Source organism: Hylobates moloch, unplaced genomic scaffold (assembly GCF_009828535.3).
Source record: "Hylobates moloch isolate HMO894 unplaced genomic scaffold, HMol_V3 SCAFFOLD_1, whole genome shotgun sequence".
In the NCBI taxonomy this organism is placed as follows: Eukaryota; Metazoa; Chordata; class Mammalia; order Primates; family Hylobatidae; genus Hylobates; species Hylobates moloch.
This window is the reverse complement of record NW_026652276.1, coordinates 603560-620964: the sequence shown is the minus strand read 5'-3', so window position 1 is coordinate 620964 and position 17405 is coordinate 603560. Positions and strand designations below refer to the sequence as shown.

At 42.1% G+C, this 17405-nt stretch overlaps 1 protein-coding gene across 3 annotated transcripts in view; it reads left to right on the top strand.

Annotated features, from left to right (window-relative positions):
- SEPTIN2 (septin 2) overlaps window positions 1–17405 on the top strand; it is a 38493-nt gene that overhangs the window by 16634 nt on the left and 4454 nt on the right. For all 3 annotated transcript variants that reach the window (XM_032761368.2, XM_032761357.2, XM_058436483.1), the window contains exons 4-11: window positions 3533–3619; window positions 4394–4517; window positions 5814–5948; window positions 6103–6220; window positions 10909–11010; window positions 11666–11811; window positions 14040–14123; window positions 16008–16065. In XM_032761368.2, the coding sequence (XP_032617259.1) occupies window positions 3533–3619; window positions 4394–4517; window positions 5814–5948; window positions 6103–6220; window positions 10909–11010; window positions 11666–11811; window positions 14040–14123; window positions 16008–16065 (854 nt within the window). The remainder of the gene's footprint in view (window positions 1–3532; window positions 3620–4393; window positions 4518–5813; window positions 5949–6102; window positions 6221–10908; window positions 11011–11665; window positions 11812–14039; window positions 14124–16007; window positions 16066–17405) is intronic.

Sequence of the window (17405 nt, the reverse complement as noted above, 5' to 3'; positions counted from 1 at the left end):
TAGCCTGAAGTGATCCACCCTTCTCAGCCTCCCAAAGTACAAGGATTACTACTGGCATGAGCCACAGCGTCCAGCCCCAACTTTCAGAAATAAAAATTAACAAGCTGATTTTGAAGTTTAAATGTAAATGTAGAGGGCCTAGAACAGACAAAAACAGTTTAGAAAAAGAGCAGAGTTGGAGGATTACAGTCTCTGATTTCAAGACTTAACAGCAGTAATCAAGACAGTGTGGTAAGGGTAGATACACAAATCTACTGAACAGAGCAGCAGCCAAGAAGTAGACCCATCAATATAATAAGTTCAGTTGTTTTTTTTGTTTTGTTTTTTGAGAAAAAAGCCAAGTTGATTCAATGGGGGCAAGGTTAGTCTTTTTACAGTCTGTAACAACTAGATGATTATGTGTGAAAAAATGAACTTCAACTCCTGCTTCACGCTGTATATCACAATTAACCTGAAATTATAGATTTAAATGTAAAGCTACAAAAATTCTACAAGAAAATGGGCAAAAAAATTTTTATGACTTTGTAGTAAGCAGATTTCTTAGGACATGAAGAATAGAAATTATAAAAACAATTGTGCATTATTAAAAGTTTGCCTTCTTGAAAAGACATCAATAGGAAAATAAAATGTGAAGAACTCAGAAAGTATTCATAGTACCATATCTGACAAAGGATATGTGTCCAGAATATATAAAAATATTGTACAGGTCAGTAAGACAAGTGACCCACTTACAAAGAGGGAGCAAAAGATCTGAATAGACATTTCACAGGAAGATAAAACAAATAGCCGGTAAACCCACATAAAGATGTCCTCATCTTTGGTGGTCAGGGGAATATGCATTGAAACCACGAGATGCCACTACACAGCCACTAAGGCAGGCACTCCAGGTGTCAGCAAGGATGTGAAACAACTGGAACTCTTATTAGTGAGCATGTGAAAATGCCACAACCAGTATGGAAGCCAGCTTGGTAACTTCCTTAACAGTTAAGACCCAGCAAAACCGCTTGTATGTGTTTACCCACAAGAAATGAAAACATGTCGGTAAAGATTTGTATATGAATATTCATAGCTGCTTTTCTCAAAATAGCCCCAAACTGGGGACAGCAGAGGTATCTAGAGAGTGGGTTTAACAAATTGTGGTGTAGCCATACAATGGAATATTGCCAAGCACTACAAAGAAACGGACTACTCATAGATGCAACGACATGCATCAGTCTCAGAGCTTTGTTGAGCAAAAGCAGCCAAACACAAAATAGGCCATGTTGTATGATGCCATTTTAAAGTTTTAGAATAAGCAAAGCTGATACATAGTGACAAAGTAGATTGGTGTTTGCCTGCAGTGGGGACTGGAGAGGGTAGACTTCACAGTTACACAAAGCAACTCTAGGGTTATGAAAATAATCTTTATCTTGAGTGGAATTTGGTTATCTGAGTGTCTACTTTTGTCAAAACTGTACAGTTTAAATGGGTGTATTTTAGTATTTGTACATTGTGCCTCAATAAAGTGGATTTAAAAGAAAACAGGTAGGGGGTTGAGGGTGAGTAGTGAAAAGTAGAACTAGAAAGCCACAAGAATCCTCAACTTTTAAATTGTAGTATTAATAGCTCAAGAAAAATGGGTATATCAGGAAAACCCTAACACACCTAATTAGTAAATGAGAGACTATTGAAGAGGAAAGGCATAGTTTTTAAAATTGTGTCAGACTTCTAAAGAAATAGGTAAAGGAGCAAAAATGTAAAGGGGCATTGCACCACAGTTTATTAAAAGGATGACTTAATGGGATAATAGGCATTTAGTCAAATTTTTACACTCATATTTAGGCATGTTCAACACATTATTCTTTTCATGTGTGAAAATTGCAGTTCACTTAAAATGCAGTCCTAATTTTGTATGTCTGCACATTTCTTTTTTTGTTTTGTTTTGTTTTCTGAGATGGAGTCTCTCTCAGTCGCCCACACTGGAGTGCAGTGGTGTGATTTCGGCTCACTGCAAGCTCCGCCTCCCGGGTTCACGCCATTCTCCTGCCTCAGCCTCCCAAGTAGCTGGGACTATAGGCGCCCGCCACCACACCCGGCTAATTTTTTGTATTTTTAGTAGGGGCAGGGTTTCACCATGTTAGCCAGAATGGTCTTGATCTCCTGACCTCATGATCCGCCCGCCTCAGCCTCCCAAAGTGCTGGGATTACAGGCGTGGGCCACCGCGCTTGGGCGTGGGTCTGCACATTTCAAATTCACTTATTTGTTCTTGATTTTTCCAGAACTGTTTTATTCTGTAAGGGACAGGGTCTCACTCTGTCACCCAGGCTGAAGTGCAGTGGCATGATCATAGCCTGCTGGAATCTCTAACTCCTGGGCTTAAGCAGTCCTTCTGCCCTAGCCTCCCAAGTAGCTGGTACTCTAGGTACAGGCCATGACACCTGGCTAAGGTTTTGGGGTTTTTTTACTTTGTTTTGATTTTTTGGGAGATGGGGATCTCACTATTTTGCCCAGGCGGGGTCTTGAATTCTTAGCCTCAAGTGATCCTCCAGCCTTGGTCTCCTAAGGTGCTGGGATTATAGGTGTGAGCCACTGTGCCCAGGCAGAAATAATAATTTTTCAAAAGAGATGTGTACTCCTTCCTCATGCTTTGCAGAACTTAACAGAGGGTGGTTTAGGGTACCCGGGGGACAGTCCAGCACCAGTAGTACCAAGATCAGAAGCACTTCTCCATGCAAAATTAAGACTTAGGTGATAACCTACAATGAAGCAGTGGAATTTGTGCTTCCTTCAAATGTAAAATTTAATTTTTGGTATTTTGCATCTTTTTTGAAGTTAAATTTCAAATATTCAGAATATGTAGTCACAGTAGTTGGGAGATTCTCACCTCACTGAAAGCTTACATGGATATGTGTCACCTGAATTAGTCATGTGAACTCAACAAAGTGAGCGGGAAAGTTGCCTGACATATGGCAGTTGCCAGTGCTGGGAAACGGGGATGGGTTTAAAGCAGGAAGAAGACAAGGTGGCAGAAGGGGAGGTTGCAGAGTGAGGGTGTGCGGGTGAGCCCACCGGACCACAGGCCCTGTCCTGCTCACCCATTTCTGCAGCTCGGGAAGCACAAGTGTTGTTGACACTATAGGATAGATATATTCAGTTTTCTGAAAATGTGGTGAGTTTAGTGACTAGCAGAACTGATAATTGAAAACCTGCTTTGCATTCTATTTGTCAAAAATAAAAACCAACCTCTAAAGTACATTCCTCACATTTGTGAACAGTTGTGTTTCTAATCATGCGATGTTCAAGTTCTGTAGTTTCATAGACCTGGATTCAGATCTTGGCCCTGCTCTGGATAGTACTCTGACCTTGGGCAAATTAGAGTTTCTTTGAGTACCCTCAAAGATCATACTGCAAACGTAGTAGTACTGTAGGTACTAAACACAGAATGATGTTTGTGAGGTACTTAGCCCGGTACCAGGCCTTGTGTAAACACTTAACCGATTCAGTGGTGTCATATGGATAAGGTCATGACAAGGTTTTTCTTTTTATTTAAAGGTGAATCAGGTCTAGGAAAATCAACTCTCATAAACAGCCTATTCCTAACTGATCTCTACCCAGAAAGAGTCATACCTGGAGCAGCAGGTAAAAACATTGCTATGTTACTGTAAGTGTAATTCTACATGAAAGATACTGAAGACTGCCTAATTAATATTTTATGTCTTAGCTCTGTGTTTTGTTTGTTCTTGTTCAGCTTTGAACACAAGGAGAACACTTTTAATGGGGTAGGTGTGCTGCACCGAGGTCCTTGGATTTGGATTGTAGACTTTCTTTGACATGTATCCATGGATCCATCCTCTCTGAGTTTATTTTGTCTGTAAAATGTAATAAGTAGTTTCTGCCTATATTAAATATTTGATGGAAGGATTAAGTGAGAATGTTTTACATCAAAAATGCTGTGTAACTAGAAGATTACTAGGATAGATGTTCTAATTCATCTACTGTCAGGAAGTTCCAGCACAGGACACCAGCATCCACAAATGACTGTTGAATGGATTAGGCACACATAGTGAGAGCCTAGGACTTGGGCTGCTACAAGAATATGTAGCCCTTTCAGAATATTTTTGAATTCCGTTTTTAAATGAATTCGTAAATTGCTTTTTTTCCCAGGAACAGAAATTATAATTTTTAATATTTGTGTTTTTAACCTTCCGCAGTAGCACAATAATCTTAGCTTTAACCTTCCCCATTCTGACTTCTCTGGGATCATTTTTGCATAATCCCCATGGTGTCTTTGGAGAACCTACCAATGCAGAGAGGTAGTAGACTCTGAAGTCACTTGTTGTAAGAGTGTTATTAACGTGAGCTTTCCTCTTCGCATGCTGCTTATATTCCCTATTAAGTTTGTTTCTTTTCTAGAAAAAATTGAAAGAACCGTCCAGATTGAGGCTTCAACTGTTGAAATTGAAGAGCGAGGGGTCAAGCTACGCCTGACAGTGGTAGATACCCCTGGCTATGGTGATGCTATCAACTGCAGAGATTGGTATGCACCCCTGTGCCCAGGGATCTGCATTTGTTTATTTAATGTACTTAAATTTATAGGTAGTGTTAATGAGTGATTATTAAGTTTGGGATTGCTGTATATAATAAAACAGCTAGACAATTTAAAGCGTGTTAAATGTTGATTTTTTAAATAAGGAATTTTATGGAGAGTAATTTTTTTCTGGTACTGTACTGCGATTTGAGATCGCAAAGCCAGTCATCCATAGACTGCTAGTATAAGTGAAACGCCTGGATTTGAGCCGTGCCTGGTGAACAAGATACTGTAGTACCTCCTTTCTGTGTGGAAGGAAGTAACACCTGTTAGAGAGTGGGTTGAGTCACAGTGTCTAAATGACCACTCATTGGCATCATCTTCACAAATAAGGAAATGAAGAAGTAGAAGATAGAGCAGTCTGTCACCTGTACTGTGCAAAGAATGCCGCTTTTGTTGTACAAACTCCCTCCTGGTTCTAATCCTGTCAACATAAAGCATCAGCTTTCCACCACTAGATGAAAAGGGGAAGGTTCTGTTGTCTTTCTCCTACATTGAGGAATTTCTCCCTTCTTACATGTGAAAGTGCTGTACTGTTTCCCAGCTCAGATAAATGCTGTTTCCCAGCTCAGATAAATGCTGTTTCCCAGCTCAGATAAACCTGTTTTTGACCCATGTTTTCTACCACCCTGTTCCTCTGCCCCTCTTCACAGTCACGTTCCTGAAAAGAATTGGCAGCCCTGGCCGGGTGTGGTGGCTCACGCCTGTAATCCCAGCACTTTGGGAGGCTGAGGTGGGCTGATCACAAGGTCAGGAGTTCGAGACCAGCCTGGCCAACATGGTGAAACCCTGTCTCTACTAAAAACACAAAAATAAGCTGGGTGTGGTGGCGTGTGCCTATAATCCCAGCTACTCGGGAGGCTGAAGCAGGAGAATGCTTGAACCCTGGAAGCGGAGGTTGCAGTGAGCCGAGATCACGCCACTGCACTCCAACCTGGGCAACAGCGCAAGACTCAGTCCCAAAAAAAAACAGAATTGGCAGCCCTGTCTACACTGGCCCTCTCTCAGGTGCATCATAACCTATTCCATTCAGGCTTTTGACTCTCAGCACTTAGGGGCAGTTATGCTTGGCATAGTTTCCAAAAACTTCCATTTGCCAAATCTAGGAGTCAGTCTTCTGTTCTCATCTTGAAAATGAATTATTAAATTATATATATTTGGGCGGAAGCACTTGTTTTCCCTTTGAAGTCAGGGACCCCCTGTTTTATACCCTATGATTATTGTTAATGTTTCTGTTTCTCTCAGTTTTAAGACAATTATCTCCTATATTGATGAGCAATTTGAGAGGTACCTGCATGACGAGAGCGGCTTGAACAGGCGGCACATCATTGATAATAGGGTGCATTGTTGCTTTTACTTTATTTCGCCTTTTGGACATGGGTAAGTAATTGTTTACCGTGGAGAAATGCTTTACTACATGGGTTTGTAAGTTTTACCCAAACTGTATTTTAATATAAGAATTAAGATAATTTGAGAGAGAAGAGTTTTGTATGTATTTTTTTTAAATAAGTGACACTTCTAAAATTAATTTTAGACTTAAGCCCTTAGATGTGGCGTTTATGAAGGCAATACACAACAAGGTGAATATTGTGCCTGTCATTGCAAAAGCTGACACTCTCACCCTGAAGGAACGGGAGCGACTGAAGAAAAGGGTGAGTGAGGCTGGCCTCCTGCTCTCCCTCTGGGTGCGACTCGGGGGCATGGGGATGAAGAACGGAGTGTGTTCGCAGGCTCAGTCTGCCCAGGTGTCGGGAGGCAGGGCGGGAGAATTTTTCCTGCATTTTAATGGTGGTTTTCAAGGAGAACCTAATAGTTAACAAAGTTTAATTTTTGCCTTCATGAAGGTATCAAATTTCTATTCTTTAAATTCTCCTTATATTTAAAATGTCCTCAGTGAGTAGCAGTTGGTTACACACAAGTACATTCCATGGGAGTTAAATGACTCAAATACAGAAATGTGATCTCTCCATGAAGTTTGTTATTTTACCTAAATTCTTTACTGCAAATGACCCATACAAGGATGTATCTTAAGTAGACTGGTTCTCTGTTCTGTTTGGAAACATAGCAGTTGTCAGCCAGCGAAGCGTCTCTCACCCCCCAGCAGCTCCTGTGGTGTCCCAGTTTTAGTGCCCTCTTCCGTGTATGTCTGTAAAGCCTCTTTATTGATTCCCTGCTATATATTTTTAAATTGCTTACTTTGTTCTAATTATATGCTCCTTAAGAAAGTCCAAATAGTTTATATATGCTAAACTCTAAAAATACAAATCCCTAACTGAACATACCGGTATGTGCATAAAAATACAAATCCCTAACTGAACATACCGGTATGTGCATAAAAATACAAATCGCTAACTGAACATACCGATATGTGCATGTAATCCCAATTGCTGGGGCAGGGTAGGGGGATACAGCAGGGGGTTGAGGCAGGAGGATCACTTGAGCCCAGAAGTTAGAGGCCAACTTCAGCAACATAGCAATACCCTGTCTCTAAAAAAAAAAAAAAGGTTTTTTAATAAAAGAATTTTCTAGGCTGGGTGTGGTGGCTCACGCCTGTAATCCCAGCACTTTGGAAAGCTGAGGCAGGCAGGTCTCCAGAGGTCAGGAGGTCGAGACCAGCCTGGCCAACATGGGAAAACTCCGTCTCTAAAAAATTACAAAAATTAGCTGGGCGTGGTGGCGGGCACCTGTAGTCCCAGCTACTCAGGAGGCTGAAGCAAAAGAATCGCTTCAACCCAGGAGGCGGAGGTTGTTTGCAGTCCAGCCTGGGTGACAGAGCAAGACTCCGTCTCAAGGGAAAAAAAAAAAAAAAAAATCTGTAATTACCCACAGAAAGAACAACTGTTAAGTGTATATCCTTCTAGAACATAGCGTATGTTTTTGGTTTTGCAGAATGAAATCACATAGTAATACTGTTCTGCCATTTGATTTTTCTATTTAAAAATATTTGGAAGCATCCTCATATATACTGTATCCTAATTCTTACTGGATGCACAGCATTCCACTGTATGAATATACTCTAACTTGTCCAGTTTCCTGTTGTTGGATATTTGGCTTACTTTTTGTTTTGCTCTGGCCCCTTTTTTTCTTTGACCAAATTTACTGTTTCTTTGCCCCTTGCTCGCTCCTTTTGCTAGTGATACCCCCTGCCTGGAACAGTCTTCCCTCAGAGATCTGTGTGGGCAACTCCCTCACTGAGCGCAGCGCTGCACACAAGATTTCACATCTGCATCCCCTGCTGTGCTGGTAGCACTCCCGCCACACCGCATAAAGTGTATTTTTTGGCTTCTCCTGACCCCTGACCTCAGGTCCTGAGATCAGGAATCTGCTTTGTTCACTTATGTATTCCCAGAGTTCCGAATAATGTCTGGCACATAATAGATTTGTTGCATAATTGTTGTAATGAACATTGGTGCACATCTGTCTTTTCACAATTGTGTGAGCCAAACGAATTCTTAGGAAATAAGTATACATTTAAATTTTTGAAGGATGACTAAATTTGCTCTAAAGTAAGTTTGTAACAATTTACACTTCCAAAGTGTACTCTTCTCTCCACCCCCTAAAACTGTCATGGTTATGTTGCCAGTTTTTGTAATGTGTTTCCCGTCGGAGAAATTGTATCTCATTTGAATTTGCCTTTCCTTGATTGCCGATGTAAGTATCTGTCCTGGTGCTGATGCCGGTTGGTGTATTCTCTCAGGTTGCAGGGGCTTGGCTCTTGCTTTTTTATTGACTTAACAGATACACTTGTTATTTTTAGATGTTGACTATCACGCTGCAGATGATTTCACCTGGTTTGACTTTCATTTTTTCACATTTTTCTTGGTGCCTTTTTTCAAGGCAGTTTTTAAGCAGCATGTAGTCATGTTTGGCAGCCTTTTCCTAAATTGTCTCAAGTGCCTGCCAGTTTTTTAGGAAGTATTTGAACCTTTGAAGAACCCCTGGAAGCATAGACGTTTTTATGCTAATAAATACTTTAGCAATTCCCACTTAAGGGAACTTTACCTTTTGTACTCTGCTACATTAAATTTCTCTGAGGCAGAAATGGGGGTGGTGTCAGGGTTAGAATGCTCTAATTCTAATCTCTAATCCTGTATCCAGAACATTTAGTGCTTGATTACAACATCTGAGATGAATTGAAATAGTTCGAGCTTTTATCCTTTCCTTCTTGGGCCTCTTTAATCACTTCTCTTCCTCCAGTTTCTCCTTGATGCCTACCAGTTTGTTCATTCTGCCCTATCTAAAAGAACCTCTTGCCTCCTGCCAGCCTCTACTAGCCTCTTGCCTTCACCAGCCTTTCTTTTAGTCAGACACTTACTGGTAGCTGTTACCTGCCCTCCCCATGATCCTGTTCACTCAGGCTTCCTGTCATCCACCTGCAATTGCTCTCATGGGCTTGGCCAACAGTTCAGTTCTCGGATGTGGGCCCCACCTGTGGGGTTTGTGTGATTGGCAGTTCTGCTCCTGAAACGTCCCTTTCTTGGCTGCTGAGCCACTGTGTTTGCTTTTCTATCTGCTGTTTTTTACCACCTTCCTTCCTGATCCCTGAAGGTCAGTATTCCTTAATATTATTTTGATCACATTATTTCTGTGGCTTCTGATTTGCCCTTCCAAGTATCTTATTTCTTGTTGTGAACCACATTTGCCCACAGGAGTCCTCTTTTGACCACTGATGAACTCCTGTCCTTCCAACTTCCCTGTCTCTTTAAATGGTCCCACAATTCTTGAAATCATCCAGACGGAGAAATGTGTAAATTATGTTTTACTCATCACTTTCTGACTCCTCTCCTCACTTTTAAATAGCTTACTAAATGTTTCCGAACTCTTCTCTCCTCCAAAGTATAAGCTCCATCTTTATGAGGCCAGCATAGGACAAAAGATGAGGTTAGCATGGATGGATAATAGACCAGGAAAGGGGCTGTGAGATGAGGACAGGTGAGCAAGTTCATGTTTCTTATTGCTCAGTTTCTCCCGGAGATAAGATGGTTCCCCCATTTAGGAGTAAGGATTTATGAAAAGACTGAAGGTCGAGTTACAGAGTAAAGGGTGTAGAGGGGAGGGCCTTTTCTGGAGTTCTGAATTAGTGCAGACATTGCGCTAAGACCAAATCTCTGACCATTCAAGGCCCTTTTTAGGTCACGTTAAGGCTTTCTATTCTTAAAAACCAGAAAGCAAATCCAGTGTACAGTTTGAGGTCAGGATATTTTCTGCTCATGTTGCTTTTGTTCTCTCTTCCCTGAATGGCTCAGGTACTGGGGTGAGACCAAACAAAACTGTGGCCTGCCTGGTTCCTGTTAGAATGCCCACCATGTAGTGGGCATTTGAGTGCTAGGGTTTTAAGTGATTGAATGAATGCATTCGTATTTCAACTTCAGCCCAGTTCTTTCTCCCCCCAAGCCCCATCCCCCACACTACTGCCTGCTTGATAGGTCAGATTGTGGGATTTTCCTGCTGACTGCTGGCTGCCTATTGAATGAAATACAGATCCCCAGGTCGCTAGCCTGGTATTCATGGTACTCTCCACTTTGTAACTCCAGTTTTTGTTCCCTTATCCAACTGGATGTCTTAGATTCCAACCTTTTGAATTTCTTGTTATTCTCAAAATCTGTGCCTTTGACGAGATTTTTTTTCTTTCTTTCTTTTTTTCCATCTGGGTACCTCTCCCTTCTCTCTGCTTTTAAGACTCCTGCCTGTTCTCCAGGGTCTTCTCATGCCTGTAACTTCTCTGTGGCAATTGCCCCTTCTTGAGGTTGGTTGTGGTATGATTTCCATTTTATCTGTTGTGCTGGGGCTATTATTAGTCCTCCTGCTGCTTTGTACATTGAGGGTAGTGGTGCATTATTGCTAATGTTATTTTTATTCTGTACAGAGGATCCTCAAAATTCAAGTATAAATACCTTTCTAGCAGTTTTATAATTTTTTTTTTTTTTTTTGAGACGGAGTCTTGCTCCATCGCCCAGGCTGGAGTGCAGTGGGGTGATCTCGGCTCACTGCAAGCTCCACCTCCCAGGTTCACGCCATTCTCCTGCCTCAGCCTCCCCAGCAGCTGGGACTACACGCACCCGCTGCCACACTCAGCTAAATTTTTTGTATTTTTAGTAGAGACAGGGTTTCACCTGACCTTGTGATCCGCCCACCTCGGCCTCCCAAAGTGTTGGGATTACAGGCATGAGCCACTGTGCCCGGCCGCAGTTTTATCAATTTATTTGACAGTAACTTTGGTAATCAGTTTGATTATTGACGTTTGGATGATTCTGATACATTTCTTACAGGATGAGTTAGAATTGGCTACGATAACATACACAGTTTGCTAAAATTGATTCTGGTTTTGTCATTCTCTCAGATTTTGGATGAAATTGAAGAACATAACATAAAAATCTATCACTTACCTGATGCAGAATCAGATGAAGATGAAGATTTTAAAGAGCAGACTAGACTTCTCAAGGTAAGAACTGGCTTCAAATCCACAACATAAATAACTCCTATTTACTGTTGTCCATGTTAAGGTGAGAGAGATTGCCTGGGTATGTTCAGTTACGATAGTATTTTTGCTTTAAATATATTTTAAGGCCTCATGCAGTGGCTTATGCCTATAATCCCAGCACTTTGAGAGGCCAAGGCAGATGGATCAGTTGAGGCCAGGAGTTCCAGACCATCCTGGCCAACATGGTGAAATCTCATCTCCATCAAAAATACAAAAATTAGTTGGATGTGGTGGTGTACACCTGTAGTCCCAGCCACTCAGGAGGCTAAGGCAGGAGAATCACTTCAACCCAGGAGGCAGAGGTTGCAGTGAGCCGAGATCGCGCCTCTGCACTCCAGCCTGGCGACAGAGCAAGACTCTGTCTCAAAAAAAAAAAAAATCGATACAGCTATCACCTAAAGCTTAGAAATTTTATTGTAGGTTTAATTTGTTTTCATACAATTTGTCCCATGTAGAAAGTACCTGACACCTCTCAAGAAAATGTTACATACCCCCAGCTTTCCAGTTAAATTTTGTAGTCAATAGCAGTGTGTTAAGTCTGCTGATGTTCTCCTGTTCCCAGTGAACTCTGGGGTTCCCTGTGTGGAGCCTGTCTACTCTGTGTGCCTCTTTCTAGGCTAGCATCCCGTTCTCTGTGGTTGGATCCAATCAGTTGATTGAAGCCAAAGGAAAGAAGGTCAGAGGCCGCCTCTACCCCTGGGGTGTTGTGGAAGTGGAGAACCCAGAGCACAATGACTTTCTGAAGCTGAGAACCATGCTCATGTAAGACATTTGGTGTGTTCCTTCTGGCAGAATTTGGCATGAAGAATATGGATTTCAAACGGGACGTACACTTGGCCCCAAAGATAGTTGCAGCCAGCAGCTTCATTGCCGTCCTCAGTGTTTCTCACATTGCAGAAGTGGTGTGGGGCTGTTGCAGCTTGGTGCTGAGAACCCTCACCCAGGGGCCCTCTGTGGCACTACTAAACTAGCTCTTCTGCCTGTGGCCTGTAACCTGTAGTACCGTTCCTTCTTGCTAAGATCTTACATCTTTGATGTTAAAAGGAGACTAGAACCTAAACTGGGGTCTGAGAGGTCCCCAGTGCTGGTAAGGAAATGGTCAGGCTGTACAGGCCCCTGGTCCGCTGCTCTACGCTGAGCCACACCTGGTGCCCCGCTCACCAGTCTGAGACTCACTGTATGGCCCTGGTTAGCTTTTTGTCTTCCATTTATTATTAATAACAATTACAGACCTGAAAAAATAGTCGTCTTTTCCTTTAAAAATAAATTTCAGGGCTGGGTGTGGTGGCTCACGCCTGTAATCCCAGCACTTTGGGAGGCTGAGGTGGGCGGATCATGAGGTCAGGAGTTCAAGACCAGCCTGACCAACATGGTGAAACCCCATCTCTACTAAAAGTACAAAAAAAAATTAGCCGAGCGTGGTGGAGCGCACCTGTAATCCCAGCTACTCAGGAGGCTGAAGCAGGAGAATCACTGTTGAACCGGGAGGCAGAGGTTGCAGTGAGCCGAGATTGCACCACTGCACTCCAGCCTGGGTGATGGAGCGACACTCTGTCTCAAAATAATCATAATAAAAAATAAATAAATTTCACATATTGTAACATGCATACATTGCTTTTACTCTTGAAAAAAGAGGCTGAGGCCGGGTGCGGTGGCTCACGCCTGTACTCCTAGCACTTTGGGAAGCCCAGGAGGGCTGATCACTTGAGGTCAGGAGTTTGAAACCAACCTGGCCAATATGGTGAAACCAGCCTGGCCAACATGGTGAAACCCTCTCTACTAAAAATACAAAAAAATTAGCCGGGCGTGGTGGTGGGTGCCTGTAGTCCCAGCTACTTGGGAGGCTGAGGCAGAAGAATCGCCTGAACCTGGAGGTGGAGGTTGCAGTGAGCCAGGATTGCGCCACTGCACTCCAGCCTGGGCAACAAGAGCAAGACTTCATCTCAAAAAAAAAAAAAAAAAAGAACAGGCTGAGAGTATTGCTTAAACTATACCTCTTTAATCAGAGGACTTCAAAGAATGACTGATGTGGATAAATCAGTGTTTTGATTAGCTGAAAGTTTCTACATAATTGCCGATGTCTCACTTAGTTTAGCAATTTGTAGCGAATTGAAATCAGTAACGTTACCATCCGAGCTGTGTCAAACACGATTTAATGGTTGTGTAAGAAGTTAAGCGCACTCAGCCCCTCCAGGGCTGCATCCTTGTGGCTATCCCGATCCCCATTATTGAGGGGGGTGTAGAGGCTGAAGACAGGGTTTGGGGACTTGACTTTAGTGTCAGTTGTGTGTTTCTCACAATGAGGTAGAGTGAGCCACTCCTTGGCTATCTGAATCCATTTCCCTGGATCCTGAATAAATAGGAATGTGTTACAATGTTTGCTCATCCTTGCCTGCTTAAGTATTGTGAATAAGCTAGGCAATTAAAAAAAATTTTTTTAAGAGTGTTTCATAAGATGAATGGAAGGTTAAGTTGTTGGCTAATATTCTTGGATCCAGAATATTAGTCCTTCACTTTATGGTCTTCTACATAGCTGAAGCTAACCAACTCTTCTTTCTCATAAGAGAGTAATATATAAATTTTGAGTTATAGGAGGCATGAATATTTTCATTACATTTTCCGTAAGTCCTTTTAAAAGAGTGTCTTCTATTTCAGACATTGTTGACCTGAAAATCTCTTAAAATCTGTCTGCCATCCTGTGGTAGTGATGGCCTCACACAGGGGTGGCAGTGCCTCTGGCAGAAATCCCCCTGAGAGACTCAGTCGAGACTTGTGTTTGTATGTTATTTATTGGGGAAGAAAGGGAGAGCTACACCTCACTAGACATTTCCACGGCCATACTTATTATCCTGAAATCCCAGCAGCTTTATGTACAATTTACCAAGTAATTTAAATTAACTGTTTCTTCTATGTACTTGATGGGTGGTTTTTTTTCTCATGAGAATGTCATGTGCATGATGCCACCTTGGTGCATTCCTCTTCTCTTTCAGCACCCACATGCAGGATCTCCAGGAGGTGACCCAGGACCTTCATTATGAAAACTTCCGTTCTGAGAGACTCAAGAGAGGCGGCAGGTCATCACACTGTGCCCCTTTCTCTGTATCGTGTCACCCTGAGCCACAATGTGCCTCCTCCTCTATGTGTTCAGCTCAGCCTTATCGACCATTAAGCAACATGGTTTGGTTTCCTACTCAAAAGCTATTATAAAAGAGTTGTTAATTTAATCAAATTATGCTCTTTTAGCCTTTTAGAGAAAAAGTACATTTAATGATATGCACATAAAAACTTTAGGCCAGGCATGGTGGCTAATGCCTGTAATCCCAGCACCTTGGGAGACCAAGGCCAGGGAGATTGCTTGAGCTCAGGAGTTTTGAGACCATGGGATTACATGGTGAAGTCCCATCTCTACAAAAATTTAAAAAAAAAAAATTAATTCAGCCGGGCATGGTGGCACACACGTATAATCCCAGTTACTTGGGAGGCTGAGTTGGGAGGAGCAGTTGAGCCTGGGAGGTGCAGTGAGCCATAATTGCACCACTGCACGTTATCCTGGGCAATAAAACAAGACCCTGTCTCAAAAAACAAACAAAAACTTTAGATGGAAAGGCCAGAGGCTTGTGTCAAGTCCTCCTTCAAAAGCATCACTCTGTACATGAGGACAAACTTGTTCCCATTAGGAAATTGCAGCACCCGAGTTAAGGGTGAGGCCAGGATGAGTGGCTTCCAAGCAGCCAGTGGCTGTTGAAGCAGCAGCTTCGATCCTCACAAAGTCCTGCAGCCACCCTCACTCACCTTTTCTTTTTAACCATTCTAATATGTTTTTATGTAAGTTTTCTGGGAGGCCAAGGCAAGTGGATCACTTGAGTCCAGGAGTTTGAGACCGGCCCTGGCAACATAGGGAGACCTCGCCTCTACAAAAATTTTTTTTAAATTAGCCACATGTGGTGGTACATGCCTGTGGTCCCAGCTACTAGGGAGGCTGAAGGGGGATTGCTTGAGCCCAATACGTCCAGGCTGCAGTGTGCTATGGTGGCTGCACTCCAGCCTGGGCAAGAGTGAGACCCTGTCTCAACAACAAAAGTTTCCTGTGTTGTAATTTATTAAAATTCTCACATTCTAATAATTTGATGGATTTCCAGATACATATGTTGTACACATTGAAGTCTAATTATGAGTTTGGAAACAAGACATTAAGAAAGATTTTAGAGGCAGCAAGAAAATTCCACCCTCTGGAAGCTGAGCAGGCGCTGGCCCAGAGATGGGGATTAGTGTGCTTTGCAGAGCACAGTTCTCAGGTGTGCTTGAGGAGCTTTGCCCCTCGTTCACTCACGCAGATCCTGCTCCTTAAATGTGGTGACTACATTCGTATTAATAAAGAATAACTTATCTCAAAGCAAATTCTTCAGATAATACCAATTTTTTGAGTGGGTAAGAGCAAGTGGTGTTGCTCAAGCTTAGAGTAAGAAAAGTCTCTTGAATGTTCCATTTCATGTTGTTTGAACCTTTTTTTTTAAATCATTCTGTTCCCTTTTTATTCATTATATCTTTAATTAGAAAAATGATAGGCCGGGTGTGGTGGCTCACGCCTGTATTCCCAGCACTTTGGGAGGCCAAGGTGGGTGGATCACTTGAGGTTCAAGACCAGCCTGGCCAACATGGCAAAACCCCATCTCTACTAAACACACAAAAAATTAGCTGGGCGTGGTAGCACGTGCCTGTAATCCCAGTTACCTGGGAGGCTAAGGTGGGAGAATTGCTTGAACCTAGGAGGTGCAGGTTGTAGTGAGCCAAGATCATGCCACTACGCTCCAGCCTGTGCAACAGAGCGAGACACCATCTCAGTATAAAATGAAAAATGATAAATACATGTCATTTTAAATTTTAAAGTAGAATTTTGGGGGGAGTATCAAATAACTATTTGTTGCAGTGTTATAATTCTGATTTCTTTCGATTCTTAGGAAAGTGGAGAATGAGGACATGAATAAAGACCAGATCTTGCTGGAAAAAGAAGCTGAGGTAAGTAGAAAAGTACTATTGGTTGGTTGGTTGGTTGGTTGGTTGGTTGTTTTGTTTATTTTGAGACAGAGTTTTGCACCGTTGCCCAGGCTGGAGTGCGGTGGCGTGATCTCGGCTCATTGCAACCTCTGTCTCCCGGGTTCAAGTGATTCTCCTGCCTCAGCCTCCCGAGTAGCTGGGACTACAGGTGCCCGCCACCATGCCTGGCTAGTTGTTTTTGTATTTTTAGTAGAGACGGGGTTTCACCATGTTGGCCAGGCTGGTCTCAAACTCCTGACCTCAGGTGATCTGCCCACCTTGGCCTCCTAAAGTGCTGGGATTACAGGTATGAGCCACCGCGCCCAGCCGAAAAGTACTATTCTTGTGACTAAAGGTGTTTTGTTTACATCCATAGATATCATTGGTAAGTAACTTAAAGTTTATAGTTTTTCTTTTTTAATTTGTTGAGGATACATATAACTATTACTATATATACACATCTATATATGATAACATGGATATTTACATAGCATACATAATGCTTCATATATTTAGCTGAAAGACTGGAGACAATTTAGTAATGTCACTGATTTTTGTAAGTAGATCATAAATATGGAAATATGCTCTGTTGTAAAGGTGGCATTCAGATCAGCTGGAGTTTTGGAAGGCAAACACATTATTCAGTAAACAATAGGATCATAATGGGCTAGCCTTTTGAAAACAAAAAGAAAATACTTCTTTGGTCAAATTAATTCAATATTGATCAAATATTTAAATGTTAAAAATAACCACAAAGTCACCTGAAGAAAATTTAGTTAAATGTTTTATAATACTTTCCTGGAGGCATTTCTGAACACATACAAATCATAATGATAAGGATAAAGATGAATTAACATTTACTATTTTTGGCCAGGCACTGTGGGTTACACTTATAGTCCCAGTACTTTAGGAGGCCAAGGTGGGAGAATCACTTCATGCCAGGAATTTAAGACCAGCTAGGGCAACAGAGTGAGACCCCCCATCTCTACAAAAAAATTAAAAAATAATTAGCCATGCATGTCTGCATGCACCTGTAGTCCCAGCTACTCGGGAGGCTGAGGCAGAAGGATCCCCTGACCTGAGCCCAGGAGTTCAAGGATGCAGTGAGCTATGATTGTGCCACTGCAGTCTAGCCTAGGTGAAAGAGCAAGATCCCATCCCTTTAACATATATATGTATATGTATATGCATATGTATATGTATATTTATACGTATGTATATATATTAGTTTTATTGTGAGGCCTTCATTGCCCTCCAGAAAAGCTGACTCATTCCCATTCCCCTTTACTTTGCATTTCCCACTGTCATCAGTCTCTTTCCCT